Below are 8,872 nucleotides of genomic sequence, written 5' to 3' on the forward strand. Positions count from 1 at the left end.
ACGTTTTATCTATTGTATTATCGTTCTCAAAAAGTTGGAATGACTAAAGAAAAAGCTGTTTAATTGCAGAATAACTTTAACATGTAAAGCATGGTATAATACTACGTTTTGTTGAGTTGTCATGTCGTTCTGAAAAAGCTGAAAACCATGTGAAAAACCTGTTTTGTTGTAGAATAACTTTAATATGTAAAGCATGGTTTAATACTACGTTTTGTTGAGTTGTCATGTCGTTTAACTTCAATAACTAAAATGCAGTATAATACTACATTTTGTGTGAATTATTGACTATAAATAGCGTGCGCATGCTACTTATGTTCTGCACTTAACAATAACCAAAGTTTCTCTTTAAGAAATGTCTGAACAACCTGTTTATGTCCCAAGGTGCTATTGCGGAAAAAAATGCAGTTTGTACAAATGGTGGCCAGATGGTGGACGCCGATACTGGGCATGTATGAACAAGGAGGACAAGCAACCCGACAAGCCTACATGTGAATTTGAGGTATGGATGGATGAACCATGTAATCAGGAGTACTACAAAGAAAGAATTTATGATCTTCATATTACCTGTACGAGGCAAGCGATACGCGAGCGCCGAACCAACCAAGAAATTGATAAGTTGAAGGCGAAACTCAATGAGGTAGAAGAAGAGAAAAAAAAGCTGGAAGACCAACTCCAGTGGTTGGAGCAAATAGTAGTACGCGGCCGTGACTAAACAGTGGCTTGTACGTGTTGAGCGTACTAGTGTATCTTTTCATTACTTCTACTGTTTGTTTTTGTTATGTGTATCGTTAGATTTACCGTGTTTGTGTTGTCATGTTTTAATAAAATTGTTGTTCAAATTCTGTCACAATAAGGTATGTCGTTAAACTAGAATTGTTGCCATTATCTACATAATGTATTATTTTCTTCATAGAATTGTTCAAATATTCAACGTATTGGTGTTACTAAAGAACAACAATCTAAAAATTTTAAAAAAAATTATGTGCAAAGCGTGGTATAAGACTACGTTTGTAATATGCAAAGCGTGGTATAGTACTACGTTTTATGGAGTTGTCTTGTCAATCAGAAAAATCTAGAAACGCATGTGAAAAAGTTGTTTCCTTGCATCTTAATAATATGTAAAGCGCAGTATAATACTATGCTTTGTTGAGTTGTCATATCGTTTTGAAAAAGCTGAAAACTATATGATAAAACAATGTCGTTTCAGAGAAATTTAATATGCAAAGCGTGGTATAATACTACGTTTTACGTGTATGTAATGCGTGGTATAATACTACGTTATATGTGAAATTTTGCCTATAAATAACTAGCGCATTCTAGCTATTTTTGCGCTTAACAACAACCTATAGCAAATATTTCCATAAAACCAAAGTTTCTCTTTAAGAAATCAAAAGCATGATGTACGATTGTTGGGAAGAAGTTGGACGCCGCTACTGGGCGTGTATGAACATGTTTTATAGGCAACCCGACGTACCTACATGCAATTTCAAGGTATGGATTGATGAACCATGTGAGCAGGAATATTACAAAGACAAATTGTATCATCTTCATGATGTGTGTACGGGACAGAGAACGCCAATCCAAGCTTCAAATTGCAGAGTTGAAGGCGAAACTCAAGGAGGCGGAAGAAGAGAAAAAAAGTTGGAAAACAAGCTCGAGTGGATGAAGCAGAGAATACTAGGCGGTAGTGACTAAACAATGGCATGTACGTGTTGAGCGTTGTAGTGTATCTTTATGTGTCATTTGTCCAGTGTTTTCATTAGTTCTACTGTTTGTTTTTGTGTTAGGTTTGTGCTTGTGTTTTACTGTTAAAGTAAAATTGTTGTTCAAACGCAATTAAAATTAAATTGTTGTTAAAAGATAATTATTACCATTATTTACATAATGCACTATTTACACAAAGTAAAAACATAAGAAAATCAATGAGTCCAGCAGCCTGTGTGCTTCAGTGCTGTTGCTGGCCTTAGTTGCATCCCCTGTCGCCCGCGTACACTATCTGGATCATCATCATCAAGCCACCTCTTTATGTGAGGATGTGTAACAGCATCGACACCACAGCTGGCAGGATCGGAAGAATAGGCTGTCGGGCCGTCAACAACCTACAAAACAAGTACTAATCTTAGCATGTGACAAAGTATATTTGTATTGTACGTGTTAAATCAAAAAACATTTTCTCACCGTGGTCTCGTCGGCCTCCTGAGTATATGCATCCGTGGTATCCTCATCAAAGCATGTAGTGGCCTCAAAGATGGGCTGGGATGAAGCCTTCATAAGAAAGTTAAAAATTAATTAATGCCAGCTCATTAAGGAAAAGAAAACAAATTGAAATTTTAAAGTAATACAAACATACCTGCGCATGTGGTAGATCCGCATCAACCGCCGGGGATGAAGCATAACTCAACCTGCGCCTGCCATCCACGTCCCGGGTCAGCCGATCCTCAACTGCGGTAGATGGGCATTCAAAGTACTAGTCTACATCCCCGTCGAATATACCCATGATCGACAATGCTCCTAATGGGGTGACCTGCAATGCTGGCAGAGATAGCTGAAGGCTGTACGACGACATGCTGCTGGAAGGCTCATCTACCTGAGGTATATAACCCGGCTGATCATCTCCAAGATCCTCATCTCCAAAATCCTCATCATGTCTCTCAACAGGTGGGTCGACAGGTGCCTAAACGCCCCCTTGCTGGGGACCACCTCCTCTCCGTCCCCCGCGACCCCATGGGGCACCCCTGCCTCGTGGGGCACCCCTCCCTCGTACCCTACCCCTGCCTCGTGGGGCACCCCTCCCTCGTCCCCTGCCCCTGCCTCGTGGGACAGCCCTACCCCGATGGTAGTCCTCTGGCACCGCATATTGAGCCTCGTGATCCAAGCTCATGCCATCTCTCGCTTGAAACAGGGTCCGACGAGCCAGATCTACCACCCACCGGCCATACTCAACGAGTGCAACACTGTTGGCATGCTGTTGTATCTCCTGTCCCAACTGGTAGACCATGTGATGCCCAATAGCCTGTGAAACACTTAAGATATTAAAAAAATAACGCTATATAACAAATATAAGATATTAATAATCCACAAAAACATACCAATGACTCGTGCCTCCCAGCGTATGGTCTATAGCGCTCGCCAAGTACATGAATGGGGTTCCCGATCACCAGTCGGGTGTGACGACGGTACCATGACGAATACAGATGAATAGTGGCCTCCTGGGTAAATGAAGGTGGTGGCGGAATACGGTACTCTCGCTGCTCCCAAATATAGACCTGCTGCTCTAGCCATCCCATAAATATATCGTCCACCCTGACACGGTCATCCCGCTGATAGTGTGTAGGGACCCATGCAGGCTCCTCCGGTATAGGCTGGGGACGGTGAAACTGGCGAAGCACACACTCTGTGGCATGATACTCAACCACATAGAAGAAAATCATCGGGACGGAGGTGCTCCAAAGCAATTGGTCGACTAAGCAATAATTGGGCAGCTGAGCTAGCAACTCGTTGCTGTATGGCGTCCAAATGAACTACCAATAATAACATAAAAGTGAGTATGCGCAACACAACTCAATTTATAACAAGTAAGTATAGGTACATATTTACCTGTTCGGCCACCAGCATATCTAACATATCCCTGACAAGGAGGAGATTATGATGAGCATCGGTCCCTCGGTAGTTCCCACGCCGGAGAACCCACCTAGAAGCTAGAGGGAGAAACGGATAAGCCTCACCGGGCGCAAGTGGTGGTAGAGGTGTCTGCAACGACATGATCCGCTGCCAGGCCCAAAACTAAGATAAAAGGTTGATGTAAAATTTATGAGTCATTTCGACCATATAGAATTCGGAGTAATGAACAGAGTATTCGAAAATGTTGTCACCTGTAGGAGGGGCAGAAATCCACATATGTCCACCGCGCAAAGCATGCTCGCCTGGCACATGCTCCTATACAGGTATGCGAGAACAGCATCACCCCAGCTGTACAAGGGTAAATCATCCAGCTGCTGAAGATGATGGAGAAAACGCATACTCACTAGACTCCCCGAAGTGTTCGGGAACAAGACACATCCAAAAAGCAGGAGCAACGCCAATCGCGTGTACCTCTCAATATGGAGATCCTCCATCTCGCTGGTAATATCTGGGTGCAAAAACGCCATATGATCTCTGATGCCTGACAAAGCAACGCGACTGCCCCCTCTCTGTACAGCGTCACCCTGAGGTCTATAACCAGTAAACTGCCCCATCATATCCAAATAATGTCCACGCGTCATGGATCTAATGTACTGGGGCAGTGCCACGGCTCGTCCATCTACGCGCAGCCCGTACAAAACCTGAACATCCTCCAGCGTGATGGTGGTCTCTCCAGTTGGAAAGTGAAAAGTATGCGTCTCCGGTCTCCACCGCTCTACCAAGGCCATGATGAGATACCAATCAAGCTGCATCCGCCCAATCCGAAAAATCGTATAGAAGCCCGTAACCTGTAGGCGCACGACTACACGGGGCATGGAAAGGATGTTGCGCCATGAACTCCCACAAATCGGCAGGTCTCCTGGCGCAGAGAGGCTCATCCGATAGTTGTCCCTCCCATACAAAGGAGGACCTATGGTCGCCCTGCAACACTAATAGCTGATCCTCGGCAGGTCCAGGATGCGCAGGCGGAAAGTCCATGTCGTCTACTATAATTTAAAGAAAATTAATTGTGAGTGTTAGTTTAATAAATTAAATAATTATTTTTAATATTGGACTGAGTAATTATCTATGGGTTCCGGTCTCGATTTTTGAGTCCCGGTAGCACCAAGTTATCCTTAATTATTATGCGTGTCAATTTCAACATTTTTAGAATTTTGTTAGTTTAATAAATTAAATTAAAATTTCTTGAATTGGACTTAATAATTATGTATGGGTTCCAGGCTCGATATTTGAGGCCTGACAGCACCAACCTATCCTTAATTATTATGCGTGTCAATTTCAATATTTTTAGAATTTTGTTAGTTTAATAAATTAAATTAAAATTCCTTGAATTAGACTTAATAATTATGTATGAGTTCCAGGCTCGATATTTGAAGCCCGGTAGCACCAAGCTATCCTTAATTATTATGCATGTCAATTTCAACATTTTTAGAATTTTGTTAGTTTAAGGAATTAAATTAAAAATTATTGAATTGGACTGAATAATTATGTATGGGTTCCAGGCTTGATATTTGAGACCCGGTAGCACCAACCTATCTTTAATTATTATGCGTGTCAATTTCAACATTTTTAGAATTTTGTTAGTTTAATAAATTAAATTAAAATTCCTTAAATTGGACTTAATAATTATGTATGGGTTTCAGGCTCGATATTTGAGGCCCGATAGCACCAACCTATCCCTAATTATTATGCGTGTCAATTTCAACATTTTTAGAATTTTGTTAGCTTAATAAATTAAATAATTAATTATTTTTAATATTGGACTGAATAATTATGTATGTGTTCCAGGCTCGATATTTGAGTTAATTTGACAACATATATTAATTTTTTTACTTTTGTAAGTTTATTTTTATAAATTAAATAATTAATTTTGTAAAGTGTAATTGGATAGAGTTTGCAGTTACTACATACTTAAACTACAGAGACTCTACGCTAAAAGGCTCTACATTTTACTACGCTAAAAGACTATATATTTTATTACGCTAAAAGGCTCTATATTTTACTACGCTAAAAGGCTCTATATTTTACTACGCTAAAAGGCTCTATATTTTATTACGCTAAAAGGTCACTATTACATATAGAAACAACAAACATAACATACAAATATGAACAACAAACTAAATAAATAATATTTATTTATTATTTAAGCAAATAAAAACATAACATAACATTAAAAATTATTTATCAAATTTTAAGAATTTTTTGTCCCAAAGCTAATAAATCAATCCGGGTATAAATAAGATACAAATTTAAACACAAACATAACACAAATTAACATGGAAACATATTCAACAATACAAATATGCATGTACTATACGAGTTTCGACATACACAAAATCAAAATACCTCGATTTAAGTTTTTTGAAATTGATTCAAATCGAAATTTTGCACCCGAATGAAGGAATCCCAAGCTTGTCTTATGTGCGGGACCTACACTCTTTGCTTTTTGGATGACGGGTGGGGCCCAAAAATTTTTTTTTAAATTTTTGAGGGGAGGGGGGGGGGGACCAGCAATGGAGTTTTTTTTAATGGTGATGGTTGTCGTTGTCTTGGGGAAGAAGGGGTTTGTAAACATAGTATTGTACTGCGTTTTGCTTTAATTAAATATAGCTGGCCCAATATTAATAGGAAAATGCAGTATTATACTGTATTTTCCTTAAAAAAATTATTTTTTTAATAATACGCAGTATAGTACTGCGTTTTACTTTAACGGCTAACTTTCCGTTAAAGTAAAACAAAGTATTATACTATATTTTAATTATTATATAACTTTTCTTTTAGTAGTAAAAACGTATTTTTTGCCCAAAAAGCATTAGAAAAGTTTTGGACTCTTGCTTCAAGAATCATACATCATATTCTTATATTAGCATGCGTACGTGCCCAAGCGAACGCAGCTTACTTGACTTCTAGTAATTCATTCTTGTTCTAATTTTTGTCTTTTTTATAGTGGAGTAAAGTTCTTGTCCAGAAGATAGACTATTTTTTTGAATATTCTTTCCAGTAATTTTCTCAGAAATGCACTCTTTAATTAAGTCTTGCAAATGCCTTAATGAATGAAAAGTATGATTGAAGCGGTAAACCTACCCTTGTCCAAGGAGAGTCAATTGACACCATTACACTGTTGAATCTTCTTGATATTTTTTGTGTTGTCTATTTTTTTTTTATATTTCATTAGTGAAAATCTCGATTCTTCGACTAGATTGAAGTCTTCGAAGGAACGAATATGATAATTGTTCATCAATTCTTTGAGATGTACGTGCACCTGGGGAGAGTCCTGTTAAAAATATCAGTCAATTTTTATGAAATCGATGAAGGCTTGATCTTGCCATGTAAACTGTTTCTTGGTTGCCCAAGCAATCGTATTTATAAATATCAGTATTTTAAAAGGGCGGGGCGTGAGGTATGCGGTTTTACTTGATACGGGGCGTTTTACTTGCAAATATAAAACAATTATAACGTCATAAATTTCAAATAATTATAATTTCTTAAATGATATTATTTAATTACACATTTTTCCTCCCTAAAAGTAAATACTCAATAACTTTCATCAGTTTTGTAATTTAAAACATTACGCTTCATGAGTAAACAGAACTAAGCCATGAAGATCTGAAAATTTTGAGAGACATATATAGAACTAAGCCATGAAGATCTAGCAAGTAAATAGTATATTTTGTTTTTAGAAGAAATATTCAAATAGTATTCATCCTTAGGTCTCAAATAATACTATGGTTTGTTATTTGAGTTATTCACAATCTTTATAATTCTATAAATGAATAGTATTTTAATTATTTATTTGTCAAAGAATTTTGAGAGTCAATAGTATTAATTAGTGAATTCCAAACATGATTTGCATAGAAACTGTTGGGCGAGCCCCGAGCCTTGATTAGTAGACGCGCGTGCACAATCTGGCGCTTGGGGCGTAAGCCTCATAAAACTAAGCCCACAAGTGAGTCTTAAGGCGTTTTGATAGTGCCCGTCCCTTGGCCGAATATCAAAAATGCCTTTTAAAACACTAATAAATAGTACAACTGGAAATAAATACAAACGTAAAAGCAACACACACACACATATATATATATATATATATATATATATATATATATATATATATATATATATATATTTCATTAAATAAAAAAAAACGGAATCCTTTCTTGGCAATCAAATTCCTCTAAAACCTATCCATATATACAATTCAATTCATCCATTAAAAGAAATTCTCCAAATTAAACCTAATAACTGGGATAAACGGGAATACCGGTTACAACCACGCCAGAAGTATTACTTCTCATTGCCGCCGGAGCTACCGTCCACTGCTGCGAATAAGCAGAGGCGCAACCGGTAGTTTGCGGCGGTGCATTCTTGACCTTGACGGAGAAATTGATAATCCCATTCTTCTCACCCTTTTCATCCCTAAGCCTATAACTCAAGAAGTGCAGATAATCTTCAGGCAAGAATCCACCAATGAAATCCGACGTGGGAACTCTTGCAATCCCAATGGGTTTAATCCCATAAGAAGTCTTGCATTGAACCTCCACCGTCAGATTTATTGCATGCATGGGCAAATCAACGATCAGTTTTTCGTTCCATACAGGATAACTTCCGCCGTCTTTATCCATTTTAGTTGTTTGAACGTTGCTATCTGTTGTTCTGATATTTACGAAAGCGTTCTTCTTCACCCATTGCTTCTTGCTTTCTCGGAGATTCTCCCCAGATATCACTGTGATTTCTAATACCCGTGACGTTAAAGAGGACGATGGCTTCATCTTGGTCAAAGAAAATCAGATACTCCTATTTGAAACTTATGTAAAAGATGGAAGAAAGAATGGTAGAGATGGTGGCGTATATATAGAGAAGTTAGAGGAAGGGAGAGAGAAAGGAGATAGAAAGAGGAATGTTGCTTCCGTAATATTTGACATGGTAAAACTGACTCTTTCTCCTAATTTTGGTCAATAACAAATTTCCAGCCAAAATTGCAAAGGAGAAAAATAGTTTAAAGGGCGGCAAGAAAATCAATTTAAAGGCTAATCACAGGACTAGCATTGACGTTTACGTTTTTATGCATTGACGGTTATTTACACGATCAGATAATTAAACATTACTTGGGCTAACATGTTATAATGCGTTTAAGCTACATTGATGGGGCATTTATATCTATACCCGCTTTTTGTGTCACGTTTTAACTTGTGTC

The 8,872-nt window shown here is 38.1% G+C and overlaps 2 protein-coding genes across 2 annotated transcripts; both read right to left on the reverse strand.

Moving 5' to 3' along the window:
* Positions 1 to 1,919: 1,919 nt before the first annotated feature.
* On the reverse strand, positions 1,920 to 4,262 carry LOC138876891 (serine/threonine-protein phosphatase 7 long form homolog). Its single transcript, XM_070156014.1, has 7 exons — positions 3,873 to 4,262; positions 3,598 to 3,768; positions 3,090 to 3,521; positions 2,830 to 3,013; positions 2,351 to 2,442; positions 2,179 to 2,265; positions 1,920 to 2,099 (listed from the first exon to the last, which is right to left on the reverse strand). Exons 1-7 carry the CDS (start codon positions 4,260 to 4,262, stop codon positions 1,920 to 1,922), a joined length of 1,536 nt encoding a protein of 511 aa, XP_070012115.1.
* A 3,558-nt stretch (positions 4,263 to 7,820) lies between these two features.
* LOC104222056 (BON1-associated protein 2) lies at positions 7,821 to 8,477 on the reverse strand. The gene has a single exon (XM_009773235.2). The coding sequence runs from the start codon at positions 8,445 to 8,447 to the stop codon at positions 7,914 to 7,916; it is 534 nt and encodes a 177-aa protein (XP_009771537.1). The 5' UTR covers positions 8,448 to 8,477; the 3' UTR covers positions 7,821 to 7,913.
* Positions 8,478 to 8,872: the final 395 nt, after the last annotated feature.

The sequence above is a fragment of the Nicotiana sylvestris genome, chromosome 1 (assembly GCF_000393655.2).
Source record: "Nicotiana sylvestris chromosome 1, ASM39365v2, whole genome shotgun sequence".
NCBI classification, from domain to species: domain Eukaryota; kingdom Viridiplantae; phylum Streptophyta; class Magnoliopsida; order Solanales; family Solanaceae; genus Nicotiana; species Nicotiana sylvestris.